Source organism: Gavia stellata, chromosome 2 (genome assembly GCF_030936135.1).
Source record: "Gavia stellata isolate bGavSte3 chromosome 2, bGavSte3.hap2, whole genome shotgun sequence".
Taxonomy (NCBI): domain Eukaryota; kingdom Metazoa; phylum Chordata; class Aves; order Gaviiformes; family Gaviidae; genus Gavia; species Gavia stellata.
Genome location: NC_082595.1, coordinates 79,242,760 through 79,263,316, shown reverse-complemented (window position 1 = coordinate 79,263,316; position 20,557 = coordinate 79,242,760). Strand labels below are relative to the sequence as shown.

Below are 20,557 nucleotides of genomic sequence, written 5' to 3'. Positions count from 1 at the left end.
CAACGAACATAGCGAGTACTTCTGTGATTTAGAGTAGCGACTGATGAATATTTTGGGTCTAGTCCTAGAACTGTTAAAAAGTGCCAGTTTTCAAGGTATTGGTTTTGTTGGTATTCCTTTGCATTTGTAGTGCTACCAAGTTTAAGAATGGCAGAATATATAGTTCCCTTTGAAAATTATCCACTACCACAAAGGTTAACTTATTTTAAGGAAGCTTAACCCAGAGTTTTTCATACCACTCTTTCTGTTAGTGCAAGGTCATCTTCCTGTCACAAGCACAGCCAATATTAATTGCCATAACTTGTTCAAATTGAGGAAGATGCTCTTTATAGCACTACAACTTCTTGAAGGTTTAAGATTAGATTTCTTTTTTTAAACAAACATTGTCATAGGGAAATTGAAAACACAAGAACAAATAATTTCTTTGAAATACAGGTGAACATTAGAGAGCAAAGCAGTGCTGTTAAAGGACTTTTTGTAAAAAAAAAAATACTAGAAAATTGCTGTATTTTATACTAGGACTGGTTGAATGGAGAAATCATTCCTCTCGAATAATCTTTAGCGATGGTAAGCAGTTACGTTTTAAGATAGTAGTAGGAGTTAATTACTTCAAAAATAAATTTTAATACCTGTTAAATGCATTAATTCTTAAAATGCTACTGTAATATTTTCTACATTTAAGCAAATACATGGTTAGATGATCATGGATTTATTTCCCCTGCATCCAGAATACCTAACAGGTTTATAATTTAGCCTATGACCTAAATTCTTTCAATCTTTTCATATCTGTTGCACCAGCTTGATTATGTATAGGAAATTGGGATGTCTGCCCATTTTCAGGTAAAGACTTTTGCAATGGAAGTGGTTGATTTCTTTACGTTAGTGTTCCTTTGTTCTGTGTTTACACCCTGCTTGTTTTACATGTTTGTACATTTCTTTGTTTTGTTGAGATGGAAATAAGTTAAGATTGTTGCTAAACCGTTTGTTTTTCCAAAAGGTTTTCACTCTTTTTAATTGATTTTCATTGTGTGTTTTTGCAGCAAGCTTAGTAGTGGAGGAGCGAACAAGACAGATGAAAATGAAAGTGCACCGTTATAATCAGACATCAGGGTCTGGTTCTAGCCAAGAACATGAGCGTGAGCAATATACCAAGGTAAAGTCAATAGTATTGAAATGATACTTTGGCTTGAAAATTGAAGGCATAAATCTGTTCATTTAAAATACTATATAACCCTCAAGAACACTGTGTTATAAAGCCTGACAGAAATGTCTTTGAGTAATAGCTTTTTAACATCATTTTTACCTCCATCTGACGTGCATTAGACTTAGTCTTTGATGTCACTTAAAATGAGTCTGCAAAAAGCAGAACACTTCAAAACTAATTCAGGGGAGAAGGATCCTTCAACAGCTGTTAAACAAAGCCATGTCACCTCTAGCTTAGGAAGTCCCTGGCCTGCAAATCCCTGGAGGCTGGAAAAGTGGGCCATGGAAGTATCATTGTATGTTGGCCCTACTCTTGTTCCTCTCTAGGTCCTGGCTGTTGTCTGATGTGTAGAGAGCTAGGCAGAATTAGATCCAATCCCATGCAGCTGTTCTCATATTTGTATATTTTTTTTGCATCCTAATAATGTCACAGGTAAAGTATTTCCTTCCTTGAAATACATACTGATTACTTTGATCTCCTTTTCTAATGAAAGTAAAATTTCCTCTGATAATTAAGTGTACATGAAATTACAGTGATGAAGTTATATAGAGGGACCTTTTTTTCCTTGATAATGCTAAAATGATGTCCTACAACCTTGTAAGTTTAAAACTGTATAGGCTTCTGAGCAAACTGCTGAGAATGTCTCACACATCTGCAACTGCCACTTACAAATCAAGCTGTGAGGGGCTGGAGCTGAACTTTCTGCTAAAGACGTTTTACCTTGTGACACCTAACAGAGGGGGAACATTTGCAGAAGTCAGGGGGGGAAAGTTTAGTTAGATTCTGTGTTTCCTTTTAGAGGTACAGCACTGTGTTGGTGTAGGCAAAGTAAAGGTCAGGGACAAAACCAGCAGTAACTCAGTTGTGTGGGAAGCATTTCTGCAATTCCCTTCTTCCGGTGCCATTGAGAGTTAGAATCATAGAATCATAGAATCATTTAGGTTGGAAAAGACCTTTAAGATCATCAACTCCAACCGTAAACCAACCCTGCTAAGTCCACCACTAAACCATGTCCCTAAGCGCCTCATCCACACGTCTTTTAAATACCTCCAGGGACGGTGGCTCAACCACCTCCCTGGGCAGCCTGGTCCAATGCCTGACAACCCTTTCAGTAAGTTTTTTTGAGAAGTTACGTGCTTTCAACGAGTGACCACGGGATGGCAGTATGAATGTAAAAGTCCACTATAAAAAATTCAAAAAGACACAAATAGCAACTGTGTGTGTTAAAAATAAGATCTCAGAATAACAGTAGTTGGCAGAAAATCACGGCTTTTATTAATTTAGACTTCCGTGCTTCAAGAGCCACATTTCGAAGACTTTCTTCACATCAGTAAGAACTAACCACTTGTATTTTTATTTCTACCTTTTAAAAGAGATGAACTTTCCATTTGTGAACCAGTGCCATACAGAAAACAACAAACATTGTCAAGCTCTCTACAGCTGCAGACATCAGAACGCTCCTGGCGTTTATTGCCATAGCACAGGCACCGGACTTTCTGTCCCTGCCCCTCCAGAGTCACTTCCCTGTGTTTCGCAGAATTGATGCATGTTCCTGGAGGCACAGGTTAAAATAACGGATAAGTGAGGTACTCAGCAGAAACAAAATCAGAAATTTACTTAGGAATGGGTAAATAGGCAATTGGGCATCTAACTTGTCGTATCTAACAGATTTGAAAGATTTGTTCAAGATCTTATTACAGTTTAATATGGAGACAACTTTAATAAGGATGTTACTTTTTTGAGACCACCCCACTGTGAACATAGAACTTAAATGAAATAATTCTCAAAGGGAAAAGAAATAAGAGAAACAGGGCTTTAGGTCCCCAATTGCCAAATTGTGGGATATCAGTACTATTAAAAAAACCCCGAACAATTGGGATGGAAATTTCCAATTAGACCATCTGTTAAAAGCCAGAATTTGTATAATAATCAGAACAGCTCATTTGATGCTGGGTTTGCCGTTACCTTCACAAGAGTTCAACTCAGGACAAGAGGGTGAGATGCAGTGTGTCTCTGTAGTACTTCCCAACCAGTTAATGTGTTAAAAAAAATAGTAAAAATGCATTTGATAAGGTTTGCAGGACAGAAAGGTAACATGCGATCTGGTCAGGATGACTAAACATATACCTTTGTTCATAGTCAAAGGCCAGTTTTCTGATTTGGGTTAACTGTGCTTGCAGGTTGATTCAAATATTTATATTTTTTCATTATGAAACATATTTTTTATCTTGACTCTCTTTAGTATTTATCATGACTATTATTTTTACTCCTCAATATATTTTTCTTATTGTGCTAATATAAATCCCATGTATGGTGAAATAGTTGTTGGAAAACATCAATCTGCAATGTTACCAATTTCCCTTATCCTCTAGTACCTAGAGCTTTCTAGTATCATCTTTAGTTTTTAAATATATGTGGAAATGAAATCAAAATTGAAATCACAGCATGATGAGTACTAGATGGAAAGAACTCTGTTTGCTGAAGTATTGTTTATTCAGAATTTTTTTAAAAAGTATGACCACAACTTTAAGGAAGCAAATTCTCTGTCTGTTGTTACAAGAAAAATATTTTTGGGGTACCTGGTGTTCTGAAAGACTTTCCATGCTAAAACAGTAGTAAGGAAATTAATGACTTGTACTGGACACTAAATCAAAAAATCTTGTAACTTTTCGTGTATTTTCTACATGATGATGGTGTAGTCCTAGATAGGATGGTCTACCCTACAATAAATTTTTAAGTGCTGAGAACAAATTATATTAGCACATTCTAACACTCTGTACTATATTCAGTGATGTAGCTGTTGGCTTCAGATCACTATGGTGATAGCTATCACTTTAAAAATGTTACTAAAGCAAACCTTATGCTACTGTCTTTCTTTACCTTTGGAAGATGCTGAAAGAGTCAAGTAAATAAACCAGACAGATGAAGATTTAGACAGCTGTAATGAAAATGTAGTAGGTCATATCAGGTGGTGCAGTAAAGCTGATGACTGAGACTTCTGAGGACTTCAGCCTATCCCTAATTTCTGCTGCCAAAATCTGTGAAAAGTCTTTGAAAGCTGCAGGAGCAAGACTTACTTTAAATAAAAAAGAAAAAATGTTCGGTGGTCTAATAGACATTTTGGAATAGTGAGAAAGAAATATTAAATAGCTATTAAAGAAATGGCAGTTGCAAGCAGAGTTTGTCCCTCTTTAACAGAAATGCTTCTTTCTTTCCCAAGTAGCAGTGTTTGCCCACTGCTTCAGAGAATAAGTATTTATATTTATTAGAGAAATTATGCTGTGCTGCACATTGAGAAAATATTTCCTTCTGCTTTTCAGAGCAATCAGCTCACAGGGATTTGGTTTCTTCCACTATTTTAGCATTTGCAAATATGCTTGGTTTATTACACATAAAATTCTCTAAACCATTCAAAAATTTTCCTTCAGTATGGACTGGATCTCCTTTGCAATAGTTAATTATGCATATGCAAAATTAATTCCTTAAAGTTAAACACGTCTTCTCTTATATTGAAACAAGTCTTTTTTTCAGAGGTATCGTAACATGGCCTTTGCAATTTCCAATCCATTTCTGGTGCATTTCTTCCATTTTTGTAATTTCTCCCACTCAGTTTCTCAATCTTCTAGACTCAGTAAGCAAGCACTAGTTTTTCAAGGATGCACCGTGCAAGTTACTGTGTAAACATTTTTAAACATCTGTATTCTAAACATCCATTAAAGGATTTTGAACAGGTAACTGTCTGCTCTACAACATTGGTATAGGTCTTGATGGCTGTTCTACTCTAATTGTTTTGAGACCCTCACAGAGCTCACATCCTTATTTCCTTCAGTTCCAATGCAAAGATTGCATAATTTATGTGAAACAGTTAAATTCTAAAAAGCTAAAGAAAAAAAAACCCCACACAGAATAAAAAACCCTCTGTGCATTTGGCAAAAGGGTTTAAAGAAGAGCTTTAAACATCTATCTGCCTTCTTTCTTGCAGAGGGGTAAGGATGTAGTGGCTAGTACGCACATAGTTATGCTGTTTCAATGTTTGAGAGAATCAAAACGTTTTAGTAGCATAATTCTGGATTTGCATAGATATAAATGACAGTATATCTTAATTAGGCTCTTAATTCAAAATACAGTAAGTTTTTTATTCCAGATCACAGAATCACAGATGCCACACAGAGAACACAAACACCATGCTGCAGCTGCTCTGGCTTTCCAGAGAATGTGCAACACATTTTTTTGGAAGGTCTGTTTATTCAAGAAAGTTACTGATCAGAGTACTGTAGTACATACTTAAAAGGACATCACGGTATGTTAAGACGCACTACCAACTCAGTTAACACTGTATGTGATTGGAAAGTATCTACCATAAAAGCATAACCATGGCGTTAATTCAGTGGCAGTCTCTGGATTTAACTTGATAGTTAATGTCTACAAGGAAGGGCTGAATGGGAGACTTGGGATGATAGGGGACTGATTATGTTAGGTTTTATGTGATGCTGGGCAAGGCACTTAGGGCTATGTATAGAAAATGCTCTTGGACATTGATGTAATGAGTATCTTGTTTTGATCCCCCTTCATCCACCTTCAAGAAAAAAATATTTACTATATATCATTTTGATACGACAGTCACTCCCGTACTGGTAGGGTTTCACAAAATTCAGTGAGGTCCATTCATTCAACTCGTGGGTTCGCTGCAGTTTTCCAATGGTTTGACTGGCTTGTTTTTACTGTTCCCTGTTTGAAAGCTGAGTGACGTTAATAGTAGTTGAGTTGGATACAATTATGGGAAGAGTTACTTAAAATCACTGCTGCTTACTGGGCTCTGGACCATCACTTGAGCTGCTCCTAAGGCACAGACCCAGATGCAGGTAGGAGTCAGAGATGGGGCCTGGACGCACAAAGGTGCTGACTGCCGGGCCACGAACCCCAGCAGCATTTGGAGGAACCGTGTGTGAGCAGTCATAAAACTCGAGGTGCTTTATGCATGATTCAGCATTACCTGATAAAATTCCTTGTTAGAGTAAGGTGCCTCAAAAGATAGCTGTGATCTCAAGACTTGTGTAAGCCCCTTGATGAATCTAGCCCTTAATGTTTCTGGTCTGGATTTCTATTTCCTCATTTTAATCCCCATTTAATTTTCTCATTTAATTTCCTCATTTTAAGCACTCAATGAGGCACAGATTTTCAGAGGTTAGTCACCTGAGGCTTTTTTTGTAGTCAAAGGAGGGGACACTCCTTCGATTTTTCGAAGCTCTGAACTATTGTATTCTCCATGCTTTTGGGAGATAAATCTAGAAATAGAAATACTTATTAATGTGGAAGATAATATAATTATAATGGACTATTAAATTACTTCTAAAATGTAATAAAATTGCTAACATTGTTAGTCATTGAGGAACTGTAAAAGTATTCATGAAGTACACTCTTTTGCTTTACGTCTGTGATCTTTCCATTGACGTTAACACATCTGCAGTTCATCATACCCCTTTTTTCTCCTGCTGGCATAGAAGCAGCAGCAACTCCACAGGTGGTAAAATGAATGGAAGAACTGCATTTCAGCTGTTGTATGTTTCAGATAGTTACATTGAAAAAACTTCTGTCTCTGTAATGCAGAAGCAGACAGTGCAGATAGTTTGGGCACTTGAAGCTAGCTTCTATTAATATCGGAAAAAACAGACCTACTCTTCAGTAATTGCTATCAGAGTTGCTGCAAACCTCAGCAACTCTCCTAATGTGATAAATAGTGCACCTTGGAATAGAAATGTTACATAAGCTTTAACTCTGTAAGACACAGAGTTGAAAGAGAAGTGATTACACTGAAAATTCACTTTGTTTTGAAGCTTCAATATTATTTTTATATAATATTTAAAAATAACACAACAGGCAAATTTATTACAAATACATGCAGAATTATGAAGAACAGTAGTTTTCTAGATGAGCAGGCCTATGTCATATTACTTTTGAGCCCGGTTGGAAACCAGCAGGCATTACTTTCACGCAGGTACCAAATAAATGGATCTTTGCCTAGGACATTTTTCTTCTGAATGATAAGTTCAGGTGTATTGCAACAGTAAAATATGCTTCTTTTAATGATTACTAATTTGTGGAAGAGTACTATTTACCTCTGTCTATATTTGAGGGGAAAAATGTTAACTTCAAAATTGCTTTCATTTTGTTCATCTGTTAGCTAAGATGACTGTTCGATTATCAGACTTTACTGAAAAGGGGTAGCTAAGGAATAAGCCGGACAAGTTGTATGCCTCCTGTAGGCGACAGTGAATTCAGTAGAAGCAGCAGCTATAGGAAGGAAGAGCTAAATCCTGAAGAAGAAGTAGTAAAATGTAAACGCTGCAGGACTCAGCATTAACTTTCAGCATCACCACTTTTTGTACTAATCTCTATTTCTGTGAAGGGAAGGGGTTTCAGTTTCTTGGGAATCACAGCCCTGGCATACAGTATAAAGGGGTAGTAAAAGCTCAACCATGCCGTAAAAATCTCATTTAGGAAGGGAATCACCATGTTTTATGCAGTAGCTCTGTGATTAGAATACCAAGGCAAGTGAAAGAAATTGATTCAGTTTTTTCTTTATCTCCCATCTCACGATAAAATTCTCTGTTTACCAACATATGAAAGACTGGCTCTTAAGCCAGTCTGGTATTTACAAAGTAATTCCATTTTGTACAGACTGCTGGACTATACGGAGCAAGACAGAGTGAGGTTATCTAGATAACCCCCACTTATGGAGGACGATATCTGCACTGAAGACCCTGCAGCAATAAATGTTTTCATATTGATACCGAACAGTCATTTGATGAGTCCCTAAATATTCACTGATACACAAGCGGGGACTTCCGACTTCTCTCCCAGTATCCTAACCAGTAAGCTGGACAACCATGCTTGATGCTTTCTCTCTCTCCTCCCCATCTTTCCCAGCCCACATAGGTAGCCCATGAAAGGTGGAACAAATTCAGTAAGAGTTAAACAGAGAGTCTTCCACCGCCCCACATGGCATATATAGTCCACTGTGTTCAACTTTGTTATTCTGTGGCTGAATAATTAATTGATTGCTAAACAGCCAGATTCAGGTGTGGCTTGGGACAAAGGCCAGTAGTCTATACCTCCCTCAACACTTAAGAAGAAGAAGGGCTTCCAGAAAGAGGAAGGAAGTCACTGCATCTGATCTTGATGGTTCCCTTGATGGGAGAGCTCAGATGGTGTCAGTTTTCTCCAGCAGCACGGCATGCTTGCTCAGGGACCACATGAATCTTCTACCATTCCAGAGTCACTGTATGCACTCTCAAGCCAAGGGCCACAAAGAGAATGTGGACTTTTTGGTGAGGAAGAAAAGTAAATAGACATCATAATGACAGAGCGGGGAAGTCAGATTGTCTTCAGCAAATGCAAGTAAAACATGGATATATTTCTGAAACACTCAGTTACCATGCATAAAAAACCCATGTATTTGAGAGAGACTGAATGTTTGTATTTTAAACAAAGTATTTTTAAAATCTCACCTGCAGAGGAACCATTTTTAGATACAGTTTAAATATATAGGAAGGGTGAAAGCCCTATTTCACTAAAATCAATAGAAATTTTATTATTTAATAGGATCATGATTTCTTTTGCAGATTGCAATTCTATTTAGCTCAATGGAAAACCAGAACATTCAAGGTGTTCAGATGTTTTTCATATTTTTAGATGCCTCATTTTAGGAAAGCTTGTAGGATTCATTAGGAATTCTGTGGGAATTTTGCATAAAATATCAAGACTGGCTCAGGAGTGCGACAGTTTAACTTAAAGCGGAAAAAATCAACCATTCAGTTTTCCAGCCTCTGAACACACATGTTTAGTGTAAGTAAAAAGTTTTCAGAGCTTTTATTCTTGCTTTGAATTTTTTTAGACTTTAGAAGAAAAATATATCATCTAAAGAAATTTAAATGTTCCATTATGATGAAATAGGGCTGATAAGAATTAGTGTGCTTTGTATTTCTGTTTCAGAGAGGTTTATTTTGCAGTCTCAAAGAGGGCAAACAGCAAAATTATTTAACAGACTCTACAAGCCATTTCCAAAAGGTGGTCAGAATAAACGTACCAGGATAGTCTCACCTTAACTCCATTGGTCATTTATATTCAGATAAGTCACGCAAAGTCACTTGGGAAGAGAATCTCCAAATAAATCCTTACTGTAGTTGAAAATATTTTTAAATATTGTAGTTCTTGAGTCCTCTGTGTTACCCACTTTATTAAATCAGAGTTCTGCTGCATCTGTTTCCATGTCAATGCCTGTTAGACATGTTATTTGAGCTCAAAGTCATCATGCTCCAAGCTATTCTGAAATCATCTGCAGAGTTTCATTTACTATTTGAAGCTGAAAATTTACCTTTAGTAAACCAGAGCTTTCTCTTCTGCAGATGTTTTTATTCAATCAGCCAGTGCAAGCCCCTCACAGGGTATTGCTAAGAGTTTCCTCAATGCACATTCCTCAGGTCAAACCCCCAGGTTTTTATTCATAAATTGGTTTGTGTTTTTAATCTTGGCATATACCATCCAGGAGCTGTGAGTAACCCTGAAACACACGCTGAGACACTGAAATTCTATAACCTCCATTTCTCCTACAGATACCTATGTTTACTGTCAGTGCTTAGTATTCTCTTTATTCCCTCCCCTTCTCTAGTCCTGTTAACTTCCTCATCTTATCTTAGATGTTTTACCAAGAAGTTTCCAAGTGTGCTGTGTCAACTTCAGGTATAGTTACTGAAAGGCACTGGAGCAATAGAAGATAAACCTGGCTTGAGGACAGGAGGCCTGATACATTCATCTGTACAAACCTGAGCTTGTGTTTGCCATGCTTTTAAAGTTAAATCATGGCATTTGCTAACTGACTCAACCTGCAACCCCGTGCCTAGTTGAGCTGGGGATATTCGCAGACTGTCACAGCTTTGTGTATAATTCATAAATAAACTCTTATGACTTGCAATTTTACAGAGCACAGATCTGGAAAATGAACTCCGTAGACTCTCTTGTCAAATAGTACCTAATGTTCCTACATGTTAATGGTTTTCCCATAATATGCCCTGGGAAGTATACTACTGGTTTAGTCGCTTTCCAGCCAAGGATACCTTGCTCTCTAATGACAGTGGGTTTTAGTTTTGTGAACCTGACAATGATTTGATCCTCATATCTGTGTGACTGAAGATTTAGGTAAGTGTGACATTGCTAGGATTGAAGCTTGCTTTTCATAGAATCATAGAATCATTTAGGTTGGAAAAGACCTTTAAGGTCATTGAGTCCAACTGTTAACCTAACACTGCCAAGTCCACCACTAAACCATGTCCCTAAGCATCACGTCTACACGTCTTTTAAATACCTCCAGGGATGGTGACTCAACCACTTCCCTGGGCAGCCAGTTCCAATGCTTGATAACCCTTTCAGTGAAGAAATTTTTCCTCATATCCAATATAAACCTCCCCTGGTGCAACTTGAGGCCATTTCCTTTCGTCCTGTCACTTTTTACTTGGGAAAAGAGACCGACATCCACCTCACTACAACCTCCTTTCAGGTTGTTGTAGTGAGCAATAAGGTCTCCCCTCAGCCTCATTTTCTCCAGGCTAAACTACCCCGGTTCCCTTTATATATGCCTGACTGATGATGTGAGTAATACGAGCATTATGTAATAGGCAGTGTGGTATCGCAGTTGGTTTTAACTAATCAAAGCTTCTGCTGTTAGCAAAAGGGTAATAATTTCTACCCTTGTCCACATACTCCTCTTGCTGGGTCTTCTGCTAGTTCTCATGCATGTGCACATGTAAAAGCAACTAGATTAGGGCACTGAGCTGCCTGAAAACAATATTTTTGCTGAGTTAGCTTTCTGCCTGACTAGTCCTCTAGTATCACGATACAAAGAGATATTTTGCAGTAGAAAATGTACTTTTTTCCTTTTCTGATATAACTTAGGTATTGAAATCAATCCCCAATGTCAGCTTCACATAGCATGACATTGCATTCAGACTCATACACAGTTTTCCTGCCCCAAACTAACTCTGTACTAGTATTTCATAGCATATTTTTTAATATTTGAAAAATTGAAAAAAGGTCTGTAGCCAAACAAATGGTATGCATGGGCTTCTGAAGATGTCTGTCCACTGCATAAATATTTCATTATTATAGTTCCAGTGTACTAAAGAACCAGCAGCCTATTTCGATTCCAATGCTGTAATTTAAGGGTCTTATTTAGTCCATAAATACCATGTTTGATTTCTTCACTAGACATAAAGACATTATTTAATATAGGTGTTTCTCTGAATTTCATTCAATTTTGTTAGATCTAAAAGCAGTTAGAATTGTCATTCTTAAATCATGTATTGTCTCAATATATGCGTCGTGTTTTGATGAGACTCCTCACCCTTTCTTTTCTTGATCTCTAGTATAATATACAAACAGATCAGTACAGAAGTTGTGATAACGTCTCTGCCAAATCATCAGATAGTGATGTCAGTGATGTGTCAGCCATTTCCCGAACCAGCAGTGCCTCACGCCTCAGCAGCACAAGTTTTATGTCAGAGCAATCTGAACGCCCTCGGGGCAGAATCAGGTGAGTTCTCAGTGCAACTTCAATTGTATCACACCCCCTCTTTCATTTAGTGCCGAAATACAACCAGAAATTATTAAAATTAGATGACAACAACATAATAATTTATGGAAAATGTCTATGCACATATAAACTGTCTTCCAGTGCTAGCCTAAGACAAAAGTATTTCTGCAGTTGTGCATCTAAAACAGAAAGCAAACTTCCCATGAAGAGAGGACAGATTAATGTATTTGTGGCAAGTGGAACTTGAACACACACGATCATCTCGTTACTGGCTATGAATCACTGTAATCTATATGCCAATAAGGTATTACAGCAGAAACATTACTGGATTTTTCATCTAAATAATTTTCTTTCATAAAACTCTGGTTTTCTTTCTTTCAATCTATGTATTTATTTACCTACCTACCTGCCAGTATTTTGCTGTTTTCATGCATATGATAAATTACTAGCTTTGAAACAAGTATTTGTATAGTAATTTTGATATCTCTGGTTAAAAAGTAGTTTAATTAATTTGCGTTATCAATAATCAAATATCTCTTTAATCCTTGATAATAATCTGTTCTCGGTTTAGTGCTTTTTTAGATACACAGATTGGTTCCTGCCTTCATTTAACTTGATGACAAAACTCCCACCAGCTATAATGGCTGTAGGATTGGCATGGTAGTCTATGATTTCATCTACCAATGTCTGAACTGTCAAAAATTTTACTTTAAGTAAGTGTTAGAAGACATGAAAAGAATTAGGAACTACAAAAAAAAATTTCCCTATGGAGGAAATCAGTCTGATAGAAGTCTGGATGGCATCATTTAGTACTTCAAAACATTTCTAGACAGACTCACTATCCGAGAAGTTCAGCTGCAGACTTTTTGATCTGTTCATGCAATGGGAAGGGATGTTAGGGAAACTCAGAAACTGTCCTCTAGCTCCACCTCATTTTGTTGTCAAGGAAAGTTCATAAGGGTATTCAAAGTCATGTTTCAGATTGGTGAAATTATAACCTGACAGCTGCACTAATCCACAATCCAGCACTTTTAATCCACAATCCACAATTTTAACACTGTGGTGTTTAAATGTATTTAAAGTTTTTCAAGTGTTTAAAGTTATTTCAATTCATGTATTTAAATGCTGCATTTCATTATGTCCTAGCTTTTCAGTACTTGTATCTTACAGAGGGCTTTAGTCATACCAAAATACCTGTATTTTCTAGACATGGAATTTTCTCAACTAGGCTCTGTCACAGTATCTTTGGCAGGTTGAACAAAAAAGACTTTTTTCCCATAAATATCTGTGTTGAACAGATTTTATCAGAAATGTTCCTTGGGTTCAGAATGTCTGATCACAAACGTCAGAACCAGGAGAACCACTAACCTCATGTGACGTTGGAAAGGGGGAAACCTAGGGTCAAATCCTTGCTCTTGTTCAACCACTTCCATTCTAATGAGTAGGAGAGCACCTTGGGTGCAGGATTAGCTGACATAGTGTACAAAACCAAGTGTCTGCAATGGGAACTCCAGTTCAGCTTCACTCTAGACCCCTAAAGTGAGATCTAAGTAGAATTCAGATGCCTTCCCTTTCTGATACTCTCCACAGAATTCATAGCTCAGAGTTTAGACACTTTATACTTGCTTGCTTTAATTTTCTCTAAATTCAGGTAGTACTTCCATAGTGAACAAAATGTATAGTAATAATATACAGTGCAGCTCATTCAGTAGAAATATGAGGAAAAAATTAATAGATTCATAAATTACTCATAATTTACAATATTTTTCTTCTAAGTTGGCAGTGGTTTTGCTCCCCTGAAAGACCTGTTAGAAAAAGTGGGAGATGCTTAATGTACTATCTTTGCAATTAGCCTATTTCAACCATTAAGTGCAGTGGAGTGAAATTTAAAATAATTTTGATGTTATGTTGGAAAACATTGTATCCAGCAGGCTAACATCCACCATTCAAAATTTTCCATTTGAGTTGTCCATACTTATTTTTGGATGATTGCCTATCATTGCAATAAAAAGCAAAAATGTTGTATCATGGGAATTAGATATCAAGAGAGATCAGAATGAAAGGAAGTTGAGTGTTGAAGAAAAGAAAAGGAGAAGGCATTTTGCTAATGATCTGAGTGAAAGTCAGCTTCCTACCCTCCTGTGTCTGTATAGGTAGCCTCTGTCACACAGTCTTTAGTCAGTTCTTTGTGCAGCTTACTGTATTACATGGAAATGAAGACTTAATTTGGGGAAAGGGTTGGTTGTATCAAGAACATTTTTTTCAGAGTGAGGTTCATGCTGCTTAACTTTAGCCTTAAAAACTATGTATCATCTACAGTGGAATTCACATAAAAATTAGGTTTTTGTTAAATTATTTGTCTAACTTCCCTAAGTCATCATTAAAAAGAAGAAAACACCTATTACCTCGGATGAGTCACCTCATCTTCAGATAGATGTCAAAGACAGGTGAATTGTCCTGTTTTAGCATTAATTATTGAAGGAACTCTAGACAACTTGTTTAGATTGGTTGTTTTAATTTTAGACATCTAAAATTAAATGAACTGGATTTTTTCTCTTAATTACTAATGTTTCTTTAAGTTCAAGGAATTAGAAAATTGGAGTTCAAGTTTGATTACTAATTTGAAGTTCAAATTTTATTTTTTCCTCCAAGGAAGCTGATGTTAACATATATCAAGCAAGATGGGATGGGATGGGATGGGATGGGATGGGATGGGATGGGATGGGATGCGATGCGATGCGATGCGATGCGATGCGATGCGATGCGATGCGATGCGATGGTCAGGCAGGAGGGGCAAGGAACAGGTTGAACAACCCCAACCCTCTCAGCCTGTCTTCATAGGAGAGGTGCTCCAGCCCTCTGATCATCTTTGTGGCCCTCCTCTGGACTTGCTTCAACAGGTCCATGTCCTTCTTATATTGGGGGCCCCAGAGCTGGACACAGTACTACAGGTGGGGTCTCACGAGAGCAGAGTAGAGGGGGAGAATCCCCTCCCTCAACCTGCTGGTCACGCTTCTTTTGATGCAGCCCAGGATATGGTTGGCTTTCTGGGCTGCAAGTGCACATTGCCAGGTCATGTTGAGCTTCTCATCAACCAACACCCCCAAGTCCTTCTCCTCAGGGCCGCTCTCAATTCATTTTCCATTAGTCAATCTTCAGTCTGGAGATTTTGTTGATTAACACTTCCAATAGGCTGCAAAAGGGAATTATGATTGATGCAAGTTCTAAATATAAGTATATAAAAAGCTTCGTCATTTCTAATTTGTGTAGCATTTTCAGGTGATTGTTATAACAAATGGCTATGTGTGAATAAACTAGTCTGCATATGAAATTATTCCAAACATCTTTCATGTTACTATCCTGGGAAGTCTGGTTGACTGCCATGCTCTCTAGTGGAATTGCAGGCAAATATCACGAATTTTTGTTCTGGGAACAAAATGTTCCCTGATTTTTGGGAATAAAGTGTTCTGGGACTTTTGACTTGAATCAGAATTAGACTTGTGAATTTGGCTTGACATAGCATTTGGAGTTGGTGTGTATTTCATGACTGAAGTCAGATTACCAGTCATTCTTTATGGAGGTTTGCTTTTATCAGTCATGGTCTTTATGCATTCATAATACAGTCAAGCAGTACTTTGTGCCTGTGTATGCTACAGATGTTACTGTATCTAACTGGAACATTTCTCACATCCAAAATGAAGCAGAAGGAAATTCTTCATGGTTTAATGCAAATGACTGATAAATAAGAATCTATATGAAATATATGGTGAGTAATCAGCACCATACGAGCTTGATCAGACAAAGAAGGACATTTACTCACTTCATTAAAAATTATGCCCAATGATGTGATTGCATCATTTTTCATTATAGGACTGTTTATGCAAAGATACAGATACCTGAACTCCTTGGTGAAGTCAAGGAGGGAACTAGCATGCATGGTGGAGGTGAACTGGAGGTTTCTGTTCTGGAGGATTTAGCAAGCTGCCTACCATGAGATGTTTCACTTAAGTCTGATTGAACAAAATCTGCCAAGTGTATGAAAGACTAGATGACTACTTTTAACGTGAATTTCTCTCCATGTATCTGGATTTCAAACAAATTGCCCCTGCATTAGGAATATCACAGTTATTCCTCATTTTAAATTTGAATATCACATCTGTAGTAAGAACTATATTTAGTATCATCACATCTTTAGTAAGAATTATATTTACTATCTTAACAAATGTGTGGTGTACAATAATATAATAATGTATGTGCCATATTTTCATCTGGTTTACATGCATTGCTTAATTGAATGCTTAAGTTTAATTAAAATATTTTAAATAGGCCTGTCAAAGAAAGAGGATAATATAATAGGTTGTAACAGTGGACTTAAACCAGTCCCAATTTCTTTCACGTATTATATCATGCCACTGAGTGGCTTGTATCTCAAACTTGTATGTGCTTCTTGAGATTCAGGTATGTTTTCAGTACATTACTGAAGGAAAATAACTTCTTTGGTTCTCTCTGACAAACCTGTTCATTCCCAATTTCCAGAACAGCACATACAATTTGCATTTAGCTGTTATTCTTTCAGTACACTAGAACTCTAGCACTAGTACACTTGAGCTTTGAATCAGGAACAATGGGGCAGCAAAATGACCACACATGATTAGGTGAGGAAGTGGTTGATGACTTGGCAAGCAAAGGGTGCAGGGTGATGTAGGCAGGCAAGACCTCATAATCAACAAAACAGGGCAGGAAGGAGCCCACCCTGAGTGTATGCACATGAATAAGGAGGTGCTTGAGAGAAGAGCATTTGAGGGAAGCTCTTAGACATTTTCTGGGGGATCAATACAACTAGCTGGCTCTCTGAATGGCCTATGCACTAATGCATGGGGAACAAGCCAGGAATTAGAGGTATGTAGTGCAGCTGCAGGGCTATGATCTCATCAGGATCACAGAGATATGGTGGGGTAGCTCACGTGACTGGAGCGCGCAATCCATAGAAGCATGGCAATGAAGGGGTATTGCCCTTTATGTGAGAGAGTGGGGAGCTCTGCCTAGAGATGAGTGATGAACCAGCTGAGAGTTCATGGGTCAGGATTAGAGGGTCAACCAATGTCACATTGTTGTGGGTATCTGCTATGGACTTCCTGATCAGGAAGAAGTAGATGAAAACTTCTTCCAACAACTGGAAGAAGATTCACTTTCACAGGGTCTGGTTTGCATGGGGACCTTGAACCATGCTGATATCTTCTGGATGAGCGGGCACAAGCAATCCAGAAGGTTTCTGGAGTGCATTGATGACCAGAGGGAAAGTGCGGAGCAAGGACTCAGCAGAGGATAATCAGATCAGGGAACATTTAAACAAACTGGACATGTACAAGTCATTGGCATCTGACAAGATGCACCTGTGAGTACTAAATGAGCTGGTGCTGACCAATGTCATTGCAAGGTCACTCAATAATCTTTGGAAAGTCGTGGCAACAAGGTGATGTTCTTGAAGACTGGAAGAAAGAAATTGTCACTACTATCTTCAAGAAGGGCAAGTGGGATCTGAGCAACTATAGGCCTGTTAGCCTCAGCTCAACCCCTGGGAAGGTGATGGAACAAAGAAACCTGGAAACCATTTACAAACATACAGAACGAGAGGGTGATTGTGAATAGTCAGCATAAATTTACGAAGGGGAAATCATACCTGACCAGCCTGATAACCTTCTTTCATTAGGTGACTGGCTTGGTGAATGAGAACAGCAGACATTTGCTATCTTGTCTTTAGTAAGGCTTTCAACACTCTCTTCCAAAACATCCTCATAGACAAACTGAGGAAGTACAGCCTACGTAAGTGAACAGTGAGGCAGATTGAAAACTGGCTGAATGCCAGGCTCAGAGGGTTGTGATCTGTGACACAAAGTCCAGCTGGAGGCAAGTCATTAGTGTTGTACGCCTCAGGACAATGTTGTGGCAGTACTGTTTAACATCTTCATTGGTGACTGGGATGATGGGACAGAGTGCACCCTCAGCAGGTTTGCAGACAACAGAAAACTGATAGGAATGGTTGATAGGCTAGGCAGATGTGACACTATTCAGAGGGACCTCAACAGGATGGAGAAATGGGCCAACAGGAACCTCATGAATTTCAACAAGAGAAATGCAAAATCCTGCATCTGGGGAGGAATAACCCCATTACACACTGGGGGCTCACAGCTGGAGAACAACTTTGCAGCTGGAAAGCAGCTTTGCAGGAAAGACCCTAGGATCCTTGTGGACACTAAGTTGAAGCTGAGCCAGAAATGTGTCCTTGCAGCAAAGAAGGCCAACACCATCCTAGGCTGCATTAGGAAGAGTGTTGCTAGCAGGCTGAGGAACGTGATCCTTCCCCTCTACTCAACTCTAGTGAGACACATCTGGAGTGCTGAGTCCAGTTCTGGGCTCCCCAGTACAAGAGACATGGAGCTACTGAAGCAACTCCAGTAAAGGGCCACGAAGATGATGAAGGGATTGGAGCATCTGTCATACAAAGGGAGGCTGAGAGAGCTGGGACTGTTCAGCCTGCAGAAGAGAAGCCTCAGGGGGATCTTACAGATGTATATAAATACCTGATGGGAGGGAGTAAAGAAGACAGAGCCAGACTCTTCTCAGTGAAAGTATGAGAGGCAATGGGCACCAACTGAAATAAGGGAAATCCCACTTAACCATAAGAAAAAACTTTTTCCTGCACCGTTTATTGAACACTGGGACAGATGGCTCAGAGATGTTGTGCAGTCTCAATGCTTGGGGATATCCAAAACCCAACTGGATATGGCCCGAGCAACCTACTCTCATTGACCTGCAGTGGGCAGGAGGGTTAGACTAAACAGTCTGCAAAGGTGTCCTCCAACCTCAACTATTCTGTGATTTTGTGAACAATGTACTGGGTAGGTGAGTATGCTGTATCTGGAAATTACTTCTAATTCAAGTCAGATTGGGGTTGAAGCTAAATGAACGTAAAATACTTAGTTGTAGAATGCAAAGTATATGACAGTTAAGAAGTGTGAAACAACATAGGTGACAGGAATGAAAAATGTTTTCATCTGTATTGAACTCCCGAATTCTTTCTCCCATTTTCACATTACCTGTTGTAGATGCTGACCCTTTACCTCACTCATATGCATACTTTACAACTAATGTTTCATTCGTCAGAGGCAATCCTCTGTAATCATAGCTTATTAGATTTTATCGTCCATGCTTTCCGCAGGGTTTCCTTACACTTTCTTTCAGGTTCAGATCTTATTCCACACATGCGCACACATGCATGCACAACACTATTGATCCTTAAGCAATTTAGGAGGCTGCTTCTCAGCCCTGTGATTTTTGTTTTTCTTCTCTGAGTGTGCATGCACACACTTTAATATGCACGTACTTCAGAAATGCAAATGACCCTTTGGCAGATTAGGTTATCTTCTGCCTTCCACTCTGCTGCTATCTAATCATTATTACACTTAGAGAAGGGATACTGGTTTTTCTACCTGTTAAGGCAACATGTAAATGTTACTAGGTAGCTTCTCCCTGTGCTGAAATCATCCTTTTTATATCAAGCTCTAAAATTGACCATGCTACTTGGTATCTCGTGAGTAGGATTAAAACATAAACTTACTTCTGGCACGTTGTGACAACCTGGTAAGATAGCAATCAACCACTTTGAGCTGATAAATGAGCTTGTAGTGACCAATCGTCAGGCTTATTTTTAACAGATATCTAAACAGACTGGACATAAGTAGATCTTCAGGAATGTTGTTTCATTAAACCTCAGCTTTGTTAGGTGACACATATGGAGGCATTTGGTCATAATTCAGTCCTATTTTGTAGTAGGTGCTGCCTGTAAGCCCAATTTTCCCTACATCTGTTCTGTATATATAAGAACATGGGACTGGAAGGGACCTCTCTGGAGTCACTGCATGTAGCCTCTGCTATCACAAAGAACTGAATGACATTAATGTATTTTCATGATCCATTTTCAACTTGATTGGTTGCTTTTACTCTCACCCACTTGTTTTAGAAGATTTTCCAAATCTAATTTCTTTGATGCTTTGAAAATTTCTTGAGTTACAGGGTAAATTTATTCACAGGGAGTTTAAATACATTGTTCACGTTTGTTCCTGTGCCAATATTGGCATCTTATTTAGATAGGTTTTTCCTCACTTCTGTTTACTCCCTGGGGTATCATAGCAAGCAATCATAGTTCAATGGTTTAACTACCTGTTGTTTTACTCAGTTACGTATTACATCCTTTCTATTTTGTTGGTCATCCTAGCAGCCCTTCTCTGCTAGTTTCCAGTTTGGATAAAACCTTGAATTTGTGTGACCAGTAGTGTAGATGAGGTCTCTTGCACAGTGTCATTAATTCTGCCCTAACCAACACGTGGAAGACTCCATTTGCTTTTTTCATAACCATAATACTTGATTGTGCTGGTTATGTAGCTGTAGGCCAAAATGATCAAAAACTGTAACCATGTTAAGAGCCGCACCTTTGGAGGCATAGTTACAGCTGGATGGTTTCCTCAGTTCCCTGCATGTCTTTCAGAGTCCTTTCTCCTTGGATATTGAGCGTGCATGAAGAGCTAGCTAATACCAGACCACAGCACAGTGTTCTCTTCAGCATCTTGCTCCTGGCCTTTCTTCTGCACTCTCTCCTTGCTACTTCAACCAGGAGGAAATCTGAGAAACTTAGGTCTTTTTTCTGTCCCCTCGCAGTTTTGATTAGCAATACTTACTGAGAGGGAAGATCCTGTGATTCTAAATTAGCT

General features: G+C 38.4%; 1 protein-coding gene across 4 annotated transcripts in view; it reads left to right on the top strand.

Annotated features, from left to right (window-relative positions):
- Positions 1-20,557, top strand: part of RIMS1 (regulating synaptic membrane exocytosis 1) — a 337,498-nt gene that overhangs the window by 255,178 nt on the left and 61,763 nt on the right. For all 4 annotated transcript variants that reach the window (XM_059835908.1, XM_059835905.1, XM_059835904.1 and 1 more), the window contains 2 exons: positions 1,041-1,153; positions 11,623-11,789. In XM_059835908.1, coding sequence (XP_059691891.1) covers positions 1,041-1,153; positions 11,623-11,789 — 280 coding nt within the window. The remainder of the gene's footprint in view (positions 1-1,040; positions 1,154-11,622; positions 11,790-20,557) is intronic.